Source organism: Caretta caretta, chromosome 7 (assembly GCF_965140235.1).
Source record: "Caretta caretta isolate rCarCar2 chromosome 7, rCarCar1.hap1, whole genome shotgun sequence".
In the NCBI taxonomy this organism is placed as follows: Eukaryota; Metazoa; Chordata; order Testudines; family Cheloniidae; genus Caretta; species Caretta caretta.
Window position 1 is genome coordinate 34,422,968 of NC_134212.1, and position 14,993 is coordinate 34,437,960.

Sequence of the window (14,993 nt, forward strand, 5' to 3'; positions counted from 1 at the left end):
CTCTACTGACCATTTGTTTTTATTTTTTTATGCTCTGCATCTGTGGCATTAATTGTTCAGTTGGTCAAGCACTGCTGAATCTTTGGATACTTTTAAAAACCACCTGAAATCCTCTCTCCTCTGTCAAATCCCCAATTAATTGCAATGTTTATTTAGTGTCATAATTTGTACTACTGTAAACTATTCCAAGGTGTTTTGTTGTAGCATCCTAAATGTTATAACAGAACTTAGTGATTGCACTTTGAAGGGAGAATCCATTTGAGCCTTGGGATGAAGGCTAAATTAAGAAAAAGCTCTTACCAGATACTCATGAATACCTTTGGAGAAAGTTATCTGAAAAGGTGCTGCATATTTTCTCCACTGATTTAAAAAAAAAACAAACCCCAATTTTTCAGGAAACTTTTTTTATTAAGGACTTCCACAAAGTTTTCTGTATACTTTATTTTACCATCCTTATGGGCTACATCAGTCACTGTTGGATACAAATGTCTTCCAATCAGGGTTGAGTTAGCATCGCTCAGGAAGGAATCAACCAACTCCCTAGGAAACAGTCACCACCAAGTGAGTCACAAGAGAATTTTTATTTTAGGTGCCAATCTGGCCAAACAACTGAAATCTCATTAAAAATGAAATGTATCTTTACCAATAAAATACTAAACGTGGTATAAGGCATCTGCAGTATTTGCCAGTTGCCCAGCACCGAGGAATACTCAGACACTATGCAGATATTTCAAAGATAATATGTATGCTCTGCCAGGAAACATCAAAGGCCAAATCTGGGCCTCTTTAAACAGTTTCACTAGCTGAAACTGGAGTGAGCAAATCATCACCATAATACTGGAAGCAGTTTAGAAGAGGACAATAGATCTTATTCTAGCAGTTCCTATACCACTGACTGCATGTTGCCGTGCCTTTAAATTCATGCCCAGATCAGTAACCAGTTGTGCTTGTCAGGCCTATGTGAATAGAGTTAGCTTTATATATACTCTTGTCGAACAGGCCACCAATAACATTTTGGAAGGTTTTCTGGTAGTGTTAAATCTTTAGCTGTTGGTGAGTTGAGGTTAATTTCCTACTACTGCGTTTCTTTTTAAATAATTGCTATTATTGTATTTGTGTGGAGAGTGCAAATTTTAAATCCTTCTAATCTGTGCCAATTTTAGAAAAACAAAGACTATGCCAGTTTTATATTGTCAGGTTTGGACATCACCCAAGTCTGTTGGCACAGTGTGAAGCAAAGTATTGCTTGATGGTATCTCATATCTCAATGGACTTGTATTTTGTAGTCTGAAACCTCCCAAACCAGCAAAATCCAAGCAAGAGGGGAGGACGGTCCATCTTCTCAGAGGCATTTGTTTTTAAAGATTTGTTTTCCTTCTATCTGATCAATGTTCAAAAAACTAAGCAGTTTTTATTTTTATTTCAAATAAAAGTAAAAAAAAAAAGGCACTTCTAAAAGTATAGAATACTTTACCTGTTATGTCCCTTATTCTTAGTGCTTGAGGTAAGTGGTCTTCAACCTCTGGTCCACAGACCCCTGGGAGTTCACAAATTAGGTCTAAGATTTCCAAAGGGATCTGTAGTTCCACCTGACATTTAAGGTCCACAAATGAAAAAAGGTTGAAAACCACTGCTCCAGGTTAGCATTTATATCGCTGTACAGTATAGTGTGTGCACAGCACAAAGCAAAACTAGCTTTTTAATTCAGATAAATGCCAACGTTCTCCAAAGCAGGAGCGAGTGCGAGTTCCCTAGAGGACGAGCACGACTTCCTCTCCCCTTGGGCCGGGCATTATTTCTGTCTTTGCCTGAAATCGAATCGCGGGGAGCAAGGGGCCCAGCCAGCTCACTCACAGGGGCAGTTAGCGACCTCTCAGCCCGGGATGTTGACACTATTCAGGTCGCTTCTCTCATTGGCTGATCTCCGTGCAGCAAGCGGTCTTTCCGGCCCAGCACTTGTACAGCTTGAGATATACACTGCTGCGCAGACACGGGAGCGGGAACAGCGCCGTGGAGCTCCCACATGGAGCCCGCTCTTCTGGGCGGGTGTAAATGTGTAAGGCTTCCTGCAACGCTGGAGCCAAGCCCGAGGGGGAGGCCAGCGGGCTGGATGCCTCTCACCCAGCACCTCCCCCCGCCCAGCTCTGGGGCTGCAACAGCACCCAGTGGGCTCCTGCACGGAGGGTTGGCTCCTCCCGTCCTGAACTCGCCCGACCACATTTCACTGGCACGGCCTGCTGCCCAAGCGCTGCCATCGTGCCCAGCGGGGCAGAGCTTCTGCTTGGAGGCGGCTTTGTAGCACGCCCCGCCATTCTCCTTCTCCCCCCCCCCCGAGTCCTCCACACCCCCGCCCCTTTCCAGCCTCCCTCTACAGAGCCCCTCTCCTGCTCTCTCTTCCAGCCCCCCGCCCACGTCACGCGGTTCGTCTGCCGCCCCCCAGCAACTTCCAAGCCCCTCTGCGTAGTGGCCCCCGCCCGCCTGCTCTCTCGCTCGTCCGTAGGGCGCATGCTTGGGTTATGCAACAGCCCTGCCTGGCCGCCCAGGCCGCGCTGCCTGAGTGCCGCGGCCGCAGACCAAGGCTGCCGTCTCGCTGGAAGAGGCCGGGTCGGTGGGGCGCGCTCGCGGCCCGGCCCCCCGGGTGCTGCCCCTGAGGCCACTGTGTGCGCGGCGCGCCGGGCCCGTGAGTGGCAGCGGGGGCCGCCGCCAAGTCCCGCCTGTTCCGCTCTCCCTGCTGCAGGCGGCGGCGGCGGCGGGGTGGCTTCCTGCGCGCGGTGCCGCTCCCCCTCCCCCCGGCAGTAGGAGCCGCAGCGGCAGCAGCCCGGGTCCCTGAGCCATGGCTCTGTGAGAGCAGCACATGGCGGCCGCAGCTGCCATGAGCCCCCAACTAATCCACACAACTCCCCCCTGAACGGCCACCTCCAGCAGCAGCGCCCCCACCGGCTCCACCGCTCCCACCCCGCCCGCAACTCCAGCCACAGCCCATCGCCCGGCCAGCACCCAGACCCCGCCGCCGGGCCTGCGCTCACCCGCCGCCGCCGCCGCCCGCCCGTCCTCGCCATGGGAGTGCAGGGATTCCAGGACTACATCGAGAAGCACTGCCCCAGCGCCGTGGTGCCCGTGGAGCTGCAGAAACTGGCCCGGGGCAGCCTCGTGGGTGGGGGCCGCCAACGGCCCCCTCAGACCCCGCTGCGCCTCCTCATCGACGCCGACAACTGCCTGCACCGGCTCTACGGCGGCTTCTACACGGACTGGGTGAGCGGCGGGCAATGGAACCACATGCTGGGCTACCTGGCGGCGTTGGCCAAGGCCTGCTTCAACGGCAACATCGAGCTCTTCGTCTTCTTCAACGGGGCCCTGGAGAAGGCCCGGCTCCACGAGTGGGTGAAGCGCCAGGGCAACGAGCGCCAGACCGCGCAGCAGATCGTCAGCCACGTCCAGAACAAGGGCACCCCGCCGCCCAAAGTCTGGTTCCTGCCGCCCGTCTGCATGGCGCACTGCATCCGCCTGGCCCTCATCCGCTTCCACATCAAGGTGAGCAGCGGGGCCCAGCGGCCTCCCCCGGCCAGGGTGCCAGCGCCCCCGCCCGCCGCGCTCCTCGGCCTCTCCCACCAGGGCACCAGCGCCCCCTCTCGCTGCGCCCCTTTTCCCCCGTTCTCCACCAGGGCACCAGCGCCCCCTCTCGCTGCGCCCCTTGCCCCCCCATCTCCACCATGGCACCAGCGCCCCCTCTCGCTGCGCCCCTTGCCCCCCCATCTCCACCATGGCACCAGCGCCCCCTCTCGCTGCGCCCCTTGCCCCCCCCATCTCCACCAGGGCACCAGCGCCCCCTCTCGCTGCGCCCCTTGCCCCCCCATCTCCACCATGGCACCAGCGCCCCCTCTCGCTGCGCCCCTTGCCCCCCCATCTCCACCATGGCACCAGCGCCCCCTCTCGCTGCGCCCCCTGCCCCCCCATCTCCACCATGGCACCAGCGCCCCCTCTCGCTGCGCCCCCTGCCCCCCCATCTCCACCATGGCACCAGCGCCCCCTCTCGCTGCGCCCCCTGCCCCCCCATCTCCACCATGGCACCAGCGCCCCCTCTCGCTGCGCCCCCTGCCCCCCCATCTCCACCATGGCACCAGCGCCCCCTCTCGCTGCGCCCCCTGCCCCCCCCATCTCCACCATGGCACCAGCGCCCCCTCTCGCTGCGCCCCTTGCCCCCCCATCTCCACCATGGCACCAGCGCCCCCTCTCGCTGCGCCCCCTGCCCCCCCCCATCTCCACCATGGCACCAGCGCCCCCTCTCGCTGCGCCCCTTGGACCCCCACCATGGCACCAGCGCCCCCTCTTGCCGCTGTCTCCAGTCCCTCTGGCCAATTCCCGGCGCTACGGCCTGGAGAGGTTGGGGAGGGGTAGGGCTCTAAGATGGCAGCAGAATTGCCCTCCCGGTAATGTCCGTACCGGGTTCAGAGAGGGGAGGGAGAATCATGTATTCCCATATCCGCAAAATGTCGTCGAAACCTGGCGGCTCGGGCGGGGAGAGGAGGTTCGGCGAGCTCCCTGGGAGCGGCCTCCACTGTCCAGCGGCAGCTGCACAACTGAACGCGGCCAAAGTTTATGCTGCTGCCGCTGCCTTCTCCGAGGACTCCCTGAGGCTGGAGCAAAACTAACTAGCCTCGCTGCCGCCTGGGAGCTGCAGGGTGCCCTTAGCAGGCAGAGGGGAGGGTGTAGTGAGCACCCGGGTGTCCTCAATCTCCGCTGGGATTTTCTATTTATACGTACCTGTCAGCCTGTGGAAGCAAAATGAGGGTGATTTACAGCATCCGGGGAGAGTCCCTTCCCAGGCGAACTGCCCAAATGGGCTACAGAGAGGAAAATTACAGTTTCAGCATGTCTTCAGAATGGGGTATAGAAACGACTTAATGGTTTCAAAGACAGGACTAGTTATGTTGCTTTCCCCGGTTTTCCTTTTACCCGTTTTCACTTCTTTCGGTGCATTTTATATTATTTGTCCTTCTTCCCATCTTTCTTCCTTTTATTTTATTTTTATGGCTGGGGGTGTCTGTCCTTATTTCCCCTTTCTGTTGTAGTCTCTACCCCTTCATTTGTATATTCTCTTCTCCACTCTTCTTTCCCTACTCCCCTTCATGTTGTCTTGGGGTAGAAACCAGAGAGTCCTACTCACCCATCAAATGTGGCTGATGATAGTGTTTTGTAGGGTGACAGTGAATTTGCAGGTATCATCCTCCAAATGCTGATTAGCTGACAGTCTTGTTTATATATACATTTGGGTAGTGTCTTTTGCTTTAAAACTGGGTGCAGTATTCTGTGCTAGATCCTCTGCCTCCATGTTCTTTTGGGGGCCATTGTTCCATTCATGTATCTGACTTGTAAAATGTCCCTTCCTGCCCTGAGTTCCCTCTTCTTAGAAACACACTTAGCTAATTTTCTCCACAGGTAACAATATACTCTAAATTTTTGCAAAAAGAAAAGGAGTACTTGTGGCACCTTAGAGACTAATGTGCAGTATTACATATTTTTTGCCAAGAGTTTAAATGGGCATTATAAAACAACAGTTACTAAAAAGTCTATAAAGTTGTATTGTACCTGATAGGCCAGCAACAAGTTCTACCATGAGGCAAGATGTTAATTTGCATTTAAACTGAAGATGTTTTGACTAAATGAAGTGCATTATCAGAGGCTAAAATGTAGATGTTCAGAATCTATGGTAAAAAGCTAAAAATAACTTGTCAAATATAAAGAGGCCCAGAATACTTCCATAAAGGGGTTTCAAGTAGTTTAAACTAATTAATCCATTATTCTAAAATAATTGATTAACACAAAGTAGTGTCATAACCTATTTTTCTTGTAAACTAGAACTGCTTAACATATAGTTATGCAGCTGTAGTTTACAACTGTTTTTATTTCAAACAAGTGTAAATTTGCTGATAGTTTTGACTGCAGGAGGGAATGTCTTTGAGGCTTCATTATAATCTTTGTACTCTAGCATCCAAGAGATAAAGTTTGCAAAACATTTTATATACTTTTATCCTGCTTTCCAGATTTGTAGTAATCTTGCAGTAATTTATTTTTGACACATATTTAATGGATATTGCAAAAGAAAATTTTGTAGCTGAAGCCTGGAATGAAAATTCCAGGAATTATTTCTTTAAACGTCCACTAAGGAGAAAAGAGCAGAAGTTGGAATACATACTAACTAGTTGCCAACTTTGTCTATTACTTCTGTAGCATAGTAAATATTATGTGACCTTCAGAGTTGTGCCACTGATCAGTAATTGGAGCTTAACATTATTCGGCTTTTGTACTGTCCGTTTTGGCAGATTACACCACAGCTGTAACTGGGCCAAAGGATAACTTTGAGGTCAGGGCAAGTTTCTGTATAGATTGCTTTCTTGACAGGGTTTTGAAGAAGCGATCTTTTGGTTAAGTTTTTCAGTGTTCAGCAAAAGGGAGAAACAACAAAATAACTTATTTTCTGGAATTTTGTGAGGTTCAGTGAGACCTTCGTCACAAAGGAAAACTTACCATTTTATTTTCCATCTGGCACTTAAGGTTGAAAGGCTCAGTGTTAAAAAATATCCTACATTTTAGAGGCAGCTACAGCTCAGCCTAAGCTGATAGTGGAAGTCCCACCCCTTGATCCCATTGTAGCTGGTAAGAAATTTTATAACTCTCTGGGTTAATGTATCTAGTGTAGTGATTGGTTAACAGGAATGACAGACATACAATGTGTTACTATTACTGACAGGTTAGTGTGAATGATTGTCGTGTTCTTGCATGTATGTACATTTAATTTTTTTTGTATGAGAGCTTGCGACTAACAGGAGAAGTGAGATTTTGCCTTCCTGTGTTAGTCAGATGTGGCATATAACTAGAAATCCCTCAGGGTAGAAACTCTCTCTTTCACAAGAGTCTGTTATGTACTGCAAAACACTGAGGCCTGACATTTATATAAAGTTAAAGTCCTTTTTTAGTCATTGGTTACTTTTGTCATGATGGCAGCTATTCTTTTTCTTATGCTGTACCTGGCCAGCATGAAATAGTTTGATTTTTGTATGATTTCTCTAAGAACTTGAATGATTAGTTCAAGTCTGGTTATGTAATGTGATTATATTAATCTGTTTTTGCAGCTTGAAAAAATATTTTTAATGCTTTCTAAATAAAAGGACATTAAAGATCACCTTGTGGAAGTATCAAGTCTGATGTGAAATTATTGTTATAGTGTAATATGTCCTGTTGTCTTTCCATGAAATAGATATTAAGAGGTTTTTTTGTTTAACTCCTTAATTTCTGGAACTCCTTCATGATGCTTTTGCTATTGTTTAAATGGATACTCTGATCTGATGTCAGGGTGTATAATGTACAAATTCTCGGTTCTGAAGAATATTTTTTGCCTCTTAGCCCCAGAGACTTGAGGATTTCCCGCAGTAAAATAAAGGTTTTTTCCTGCCTTTTTTTATAGATGAAATGGATAGTTTTGCCATTGATTAACATGCAGCAAATTAGTAATAAGTTTTAACTAGCTGTTAGTAGCTGACTATATCTACACTATCACTTTTGTTGGTCAGGGGTGTGAAAAAACACACCACTGACTGACATAAGTTTCATGGACAAGCGCTGGTGTGGACAGCATTATGTTGGCAGAAGATGCTCTCCTGCCAACATAGCTACTGCCTGTTGTTGGGGGTGGTTTAATTATGTTGATGGGAGAGCTCTCTCCTGTCAGCTTAGAGCAGCTACACAGTAGACTTTACAGCGGTGCAGCGGTGCTGCTGTAGGATCTCTAATGTAGACATAACGATAGTCACTTAAGCAATATGTAAACTGGATTTGTGTGTTGTTTCTATTTTTTTGAGTACATTTAATGTATGTGAAGTTGCTGAATTTGACAGCTTTGTGGCTGTTCACAAAAAAGAAGAACTGTGGCATGAGTTTCTCTGTAGTGCCCTGCCAATATGCCTACAACTTGTCCTGGAGGAACCAACTTTAGTGGGGAGAGTACAGTTCATACTTATTGAATCCTTGGCCTTTTTGCTGAGATTGTGACTAAGGGATCAGTTGTGGTGTGTTTTGTGGACACATGTCCCTTGGGGAGCTGGATTTACCTCACCAAAGCACTTGGAAGTTATCAAAGAACAATCCTTTTTTAGTCACTGCCAATGTTGGAGAGATTCAAATTGCTGACCTAGAGATGGAAGGCAGCTCTGTATTGCTCTGTTTCTTTAAACTGTGAAATGGGGAGAATTTGTTAGTAATCCAAATAGATGATCAGTTTATATAACCAACTAGGATGCTGTGTAGATAGTATATATAGATAATTTTAAGATTAGACCATAAACTTCCTGCTTTTATTAATAATTTATTTTCAAGAATATATTTTTTTTAATTCAAAATTAGCTTCTTTTTTGTTCTCATATATTATTTTCTTTTATTGATCATAGTTCAGGTGTTCTATTTTATAGTTCTCAAATGTACTTTTCTCCTCTTTAACCCTTATCCCAAACCCCTTCACCTTCTACTTACCCCCACAGTTTCTGGCAACGTTCTGGGTGGGCAAGAGTAAATTGAACTTGCATGTTTAATTTTTTTTGCCTGTGCATAATGCAATAAAATCTCACTGCAGAATGGAATGTCTTATTTTATTTTGGTGTTTCAAGAAGACTAGTTTTGAGAATATTGGTAACAAGTTTTAAATATGAACTCATCTTCAGTAATCTTATTTGAAACATTTGATGTTAGGCCTCTCTGAACTCTTACAGACTGTCCATTAGCTCAGTTTATTGTGTTAAGAAAAATGTAAATACTTCCCATCCAGAGCAGTTTTAAAAGCTTTGTAGATTACTGCAGCACAACATAAGCTAAAATAGGTTTCTCTGAGATATTAAATGGTCTACAGATCCTTATTTTCGTCATGAGCTTTTCTTTGTTGTCCATTGAAAGAAGTGTAATTCATGAAACAGAAACTTGTTTTTATGCCAAGCACGTTTGTTAGAATTTAAATGATTAAGCAGTGCACGGACCTAGCATTGTTAGTGCTTTGGCAGAACCTCATTTTCTTTTCCCTGTGTGTCAATTTAAGATTTACTATTTATTTTCTCTTTTTCTGTTCTGGCATCATTTACACATGACTTAGATTTAAACTTAATTTTTTGCCTTTTTAAGCACTGAAAATTGTTTCAAGTTGCATTGCTTTTTTTTTCCCCCAGATTATTTCTGATTTTCACCTTTGTGCTTTTTTTGGCATAACATGCATGTTTCAACTAGTTTGATTTGTACAACTTTTAGACTGTTTATCTCTAGCTTTTTATACCATTTTGTGGCCCTTGTATCTGGTTTGGATTTTGGTAAAGTTGGAAGTTCGCTGTACCTTGACAGGCAGCCATTGCAGCTCTTCATCGTATAACAGCTCAATTATTTGTGTTACTTAAACACAGTTGTTCAGTAATATGAGCCCATGTGCACAATGCTAGGATTTAAGATTAACTCTATTAAATTTGTCATAAAAATTGTGCTAGTAACCTTCCCAATTTAAAACATTTTATAGATCTGATTTTTGAACTCTTGTTTGCTTTATTTATTTATTTATTTATTTTTTGGAGTGACCACAGTCATCTCTGACAACTTGATAACCTGCCACAGAGAGTTTTTCAAACTTATCTTGGACATGAACAAAACAGCCACGCATATCACACCGGATGGTGATGTAACTAATTAGATACTTATGAAATTACTCTTAAGATGTTACCTTTGTGATTGGTACTTTGAGAAGCAAGGGAATGCATTGAGAAGCTTTGTGCACCTTTGACCTTAAATGCAGATTGTTGCAATCAGGATAACTTTGACATGGAGTTAAAAGATGAAGATAGAAAGTGAGACATAGAAGAGAATAACTTTTTCCTCTTCCCTTGATACTTAACAAATATACCAAACAGTTTCCCGAAAAAACTAGGTAAAAGTTTTAAGAAAATTGTACGTTTTAGCAAACTTTAAATTGGCTATTTCAACAAAATACTGAGTGAGATGTTGACTGTCCAGTAACTCAAGTCATGGTTCCTAAATATGAGTCAATCATGAAGTTACATGTGGAAATCTGAACTTATACTGGGGTATCCTTACCAGAAGCTTGAAAATCAATAGAAGATCAATACAATGTGTCTGTATTACATGCAGATAATATGGAATAATATTCAGAGCACAAGGGCTTTGTTCAAACAACTTTTTAAATTTGCTTTTAGAACTAAAGCTTCTTTTTTACTAAGTAATCAAGTGTTAGTTTAAACTATTCTGATTTGACCGAAGAGTGATAGAACTATTATGATTATTTATTTTATGTGTTATCATACTGCATAGGAGACCTGGTCATGGACCAGGACCCTATTGTGCTAGGTGCTGTAGAAACACAGAACAAAAAGACTTCCTGTGTCCCAAACATCTTACAAACTAACTCGTAAATTTGGTTAATTTATCACTAAGTCTAAGTTTATAACTATATAAACATATGTATTGTGGTGAATTGAACTGTTGTTTTACCCTCATGTTTGCTATTTTTCTTGGGTCAAGGCGTTTTACTTTTAAATTCAGATGCTTGTGGGGCCAAGTTGTACCAGCATGAAAGCTTTCGGCATTTTTCAAAATCACTGACTAATAGTTTGGGATGTAGGTAGCAGCAGAGGACAAAGGAGTAAGTTTTCATAAACACAGTGTTTTATTTTTTTTTATTTTTTTGGGGGCTTGATATTGCAGTTGTGGTTCCTATAACTTGTTGCCGTCATTGGAAGTTCAGTGTGTGGAAGGGCAGACTGTGGAGTGTTGGATTCTTATCTGACTATTTTTAAAATTATTATTACACAAGACCCTTGTCGTCTGATCAGGAAGTTTACTTATTTCCAATGTCAGAAGTTGGTCTTTATTTGACTTACTTGAACCTTCTGTAATTAGGTTGGCCTCTGTTGGGACCAATCTGTTCTAGTTCTTTCAGTGGCTAGGAAAGTACATCCTTGAGAATCTTTTTTCCGTAAGTTGACTAATATTGACTGGTGGTGTAGTGTATGTGTGTATTATGAAAAAATGTTAAAATGTAATATAATACAATAATACTGAGCTATCTTTAAGTAGTATCACTTCTGTCTGAATACCTTTCAGATCTTAGTGTTTTCGCAACATGCTACCTATAGCAGTGTTTGAAATCTCTGCTCAAAATGCGTTCTTTGGATCTCTGTTTTATTCTACACTTAACTCCAAATGTTCAGGTTCTTCTTTATGGATCTCAGTGTATCATGCTAAATATGAAAAAGACTGTTAATGCTTTTTTCTCTTCTTTTATAGGTTGCACAGAGCATTGAGGATCACCATCAAGAAGTAATCGCTTTCTGCAGAGAAAAAGGTTTCCATGGTTTGGTTGCATATGACTCCGATTATGCATTGTGCAACATCCCTTACTATTTCAGTGCCCATGCCCTAAAACTGAGCCGTAATGGGAAAAGTCTCACAACAAGCCAATATCTGATGCATGAAGTTGCCAAGCAACTGGACCTGAATCCGAACCGTTTTCCTATTTTTGCTGCTCTGTTAGGTAGGTTAAGTAAGAGAATTTTACATATTGTGACTTGTGAAATGTACAACTTATATTTATATTTACAATAAATGATTTGTAAAAGATGTATGTGTATAATATCTTTAACAAAGCTCTTTCCTTGTGTGACCTGTTTCCCTTTCCATTGTTTTTGAGCTATTATATTCTGTCACTCCATACTCACTGCAGCTTTAGGTTCCTTGTGGCACTAACTTGTGCATGTCTGTGAATGCAATCAACTTTTGAGTTGAGAGAAATGCTCTGTGAATAGCTAAAAAGATTGTGAAAAGAGTAATGCAAATCTCTTATGGAAATAAAGTAGGAGTTCTGCAAAAGCTCTCACTAGCCAAAGCATTTTACTTCATGAATGGGAACAAAGTTTTTAGACAGCTTCAGTCATATAAATACACTGTATTTAAGCTCTATTTTAATAACCATGGTTTGTCTTAGTAAGTTTTCAGATAGATGTACTTGTGTAGTCTATCCATTCATGCTAAAAATGTTGAACTGTGTAGGTATCTTGCACTTCCAGTGTACTTTTTATCTCAGATATGAGTGTTGTACAAGCATTAGTGCCTCAGCTGCCTGGATCACTTCTTTGTCACTGAGGTGGGTCCGAGCAACCGTTTCACTACAGGACAATTTATGTCCAGAACTGAAAAGTATTGTATTTAATTGAAACTGCAGAGAAGTATTAGTATGCAGTATGTAACTATCTCAGCTAGAGTTTGGCTAGTACACTCTCCTGCCTCTGATGATACATGCCATGAGATCTTTAATGAGCCCAACTAGTGAAGACCTCAGTTCCATGTCTCATCTGAAAGATGTCACTTTTAGCAGCACAGTACTGCCCACACCATTCTAGCACTTTGTTCTATTACAGATTTGCCAATTACTGTATCACTAGTACCATTGCAGCACTGAGGTTTTCTATGGGCGACCTCCAAAGAATAAAACTTACATAGACTGGTATCCTAAATTCTGTCTGGGCAAAAAACTATTGAATACATGTTTTCCATCATGGTATGTTGGATAGAGCACCAGACTAGGCTGAGAGACTTGGATTCTATTTCCACCTTTCCCATTGACTTGCTGAGTGACCTTGGACGAATCGCATAACCTCTTTACTTTAGTTCTTTCTCACTGTAAAATGAGTATAATACTTCAAGTGCTTTGAAATCTGTGGATGAAAAGGGCTATGTATTACTCCCTTGACATGCCAGTGCTCTAGTAAACACTAAAATTCATACACAGACACACACACACTTTGTCAAGGCTAATATTTTCCCTACTAAAAAGTGAAATCCTTTTACATAAGAATGGAAAGACCATACAGCAGTGAGTGATTCAAAAAAGACTTGCAGTGGGATCATGCAGGAAATAGATAAGATTTCTGGTCATGTTAGTTCGTGTTTTCTTTCCGTGTCAAGAATAGTTATCACCACCACTCCCCAAATTGATAAATTGTTATTAATATGAAGTACTGGTAAAACAACTAGTGATGCTAGGAGTTTTATGTGGGCGGTGGTTGGTATTGCTGTTGCTAGAATCTGTCTAAACTGACACTTTAAATAACAAAATAGTCCTTAAAATTTGTTTTTAGCAGAGAAAACCTTGTCTTTCTGTGATTTAATGTTTTGAATGGCTTGTAAGCTTTTTGAAGTATATTCCACTGAAGCGTATTTATAAAACAAGCCTGTTGAAACAAAAAAAGTTACCAGGTATTTTTGTGGCTTGCTTCGTATTGGTTCAGACCTTGAATAACCATTGAGCTAACATCCTGACTGATTTTATTGTTTTCTTATTTTTTGGAGTCTGAGTGATGTAGCTGTAGAAAAGATTCTATATGAACTCTGGGCACTTGAACTGTAGGATTCTTCAGGCTTATCAGTACTATGCTGTTTGTCATTGAATATTGTAATTCATGTTACTGAATTTAGGCACTGCAGTACTATAAATAATTAAACTTTTATAAAGATTTATAGGAAGGGTTGTTCGTTTATTTGGTCATAGTGTCACTAAAGTCATCTCAGTATTTTGAGATACTACTTGTTCTTGAAAGATAGTGTGTAATTTTAATCAATCTTAAATACAGTTAAAGTTGTATGTAATCTGGTAAATGTTTAAAAGCAGCACATCTTACGTAACCTGAATAAAACTATAGGTGGGCTGCATGTCTTGACAAATGTCTCAGGCTTGGCTCTGCAGGTGTCCTCTAAACCTCATAGATGGGTTGAAGGCATCACTTAGTGTTAAGGATGCCTAAGGGCTTGTCTACACAGAGAAAATAACCGGCTCTGCTGTAGTGGTATAATTATTCTACTGTGGCTATGCTAGTATAACTCCCCTGTGAGAACACTCTATTCTGGAATAATTACAATTAAGATAGTATCTTAAACAGCAATTATAATTATTCCAGAATAAATTACTGTTATATCAGAATAAAGTCACTTATTTCAGAGTAGTGTGTCAGAATAGGAGAGTTATACCAGCATAGCCACAGTGGAATAATTTCACTATATAGTTATGCTAGTCAATTTCCATGTTTAGACAAGCCCTTAGTGTTTCTGTTTTTAGTCTGTGTTGCTAGTTCCCTGTTAAAGTTCACCTTTTGGGCTGAAGGTTTCTATACCCGGTGCTACCCAAAGGTGAATAGCTCTTAAAACTTTGAGGGTGAGAGAGGCTCCACCATTACTGAGTATGAACACAGTGAAGACAAATGGTGACCTTTCTTATTAAAAAAAAAAAAAAAAAAAAAAAGACAAAATGGCTGGGGTTAAAAAGTTGAAACTTGGCAGGGAAGTGCTTTTGAGTATTTCAGCAAAGTGTTTGGATCAATTTTGGGGGTTTAAAAATCAGACTTTGTGATGGGTGTGTGGGTATGATTTTTTGCAATCTCCTCCTGAAGTTTTCTCTTAATTAGGGAGCACAGTTTGTATTGTTCAGGTTTAATTTAGCTGCTTATTGTAGGAAGGAGAGTGCCTCAGATATTGGGTAGTTAAGATGCTGCCAGGGACATCCTGTTTTGGGTAGTGTGTGCACTTAACGACGTCTGATCCAACTCGAAAACAGTGGGAGTTTGGACCTACTCAGTAAGTGTTGACTTGTATACTTGAAAACCTTGTGTGAACCTTGGTCAGCGGAAAACTAAGCACAATGTGAGGTAAGGGGCTCTTATTTAGTGCACTCCTTGTATTGGACAATGTTTTTAATTGATGTCTAACCTTTTTATTTAAAAAAAAAAAAAGTAGTAGATGTCATAAAAATGGGAAAAAAAATTGAGGTTGCATAGTTAAGCACCCAGATCAGGAAACAGCGGAGCTAAGGTTGCTTGTGTAACCTTAATCTCTTCCCCATTGTGCGTATGCAGTATAAGAAATCTAATTACTCATTCACATGCTATTTCTCAAACAACAGGGTT

The 14,993-nt window shown here is 42.8% G+C and overlaps 1 protein-coding gene and 1 long non-coding RNA gene across 4 annotated transcripts in view; one reads left to right on the forward strand and one right to left on the reverse strand.

Moving 5' to 3' along the window:
- Positions 1–387: 387 nt before the first annotated feature.
- On the reverse strand, positions 388–2,325 carry LOC142072731 (uncharacterized). The gene is made up of 2 exons (XR_012669270.1): positions 1,475–2,325; positions 388–540 (listed from the first exon to the last, which is right to left on the reverse strand). It is a non-coding gene; the product is annotated as an uncharacterized LOC142072731 (long non-coding RNA).
- A 190-nt stretch (positions 2,326–2,515) lies between these two features.
- The window catches only part of FAM120A (family with sequence similarity 120 member A), a 119,936-nt gene continuing 107,458 nt past the window's right edge, over positions 2,516–14,993 (forward strand). The window contains exons 1-2 of one of the 3 annotated variants that reach the window (XM_048858012.2): positions 2,516–3,531; positions 11,326–11,572. In XM_048858012.2, coding sequence (XP_048713969.1) covers positions 3,058–3,531; positions 11,326–11,572 — 721 coding nt within the window. In that variant the 5' untranslated portion in view covers positions 2,516–3,057. The remainder of the gene's footprint in view (positions 3,532–11,325; positions 11,573–14,993) is intronic. The other 2 variants (XM_048858013.2, XM_048858011.2) reach the window with 2 other exon arrangements.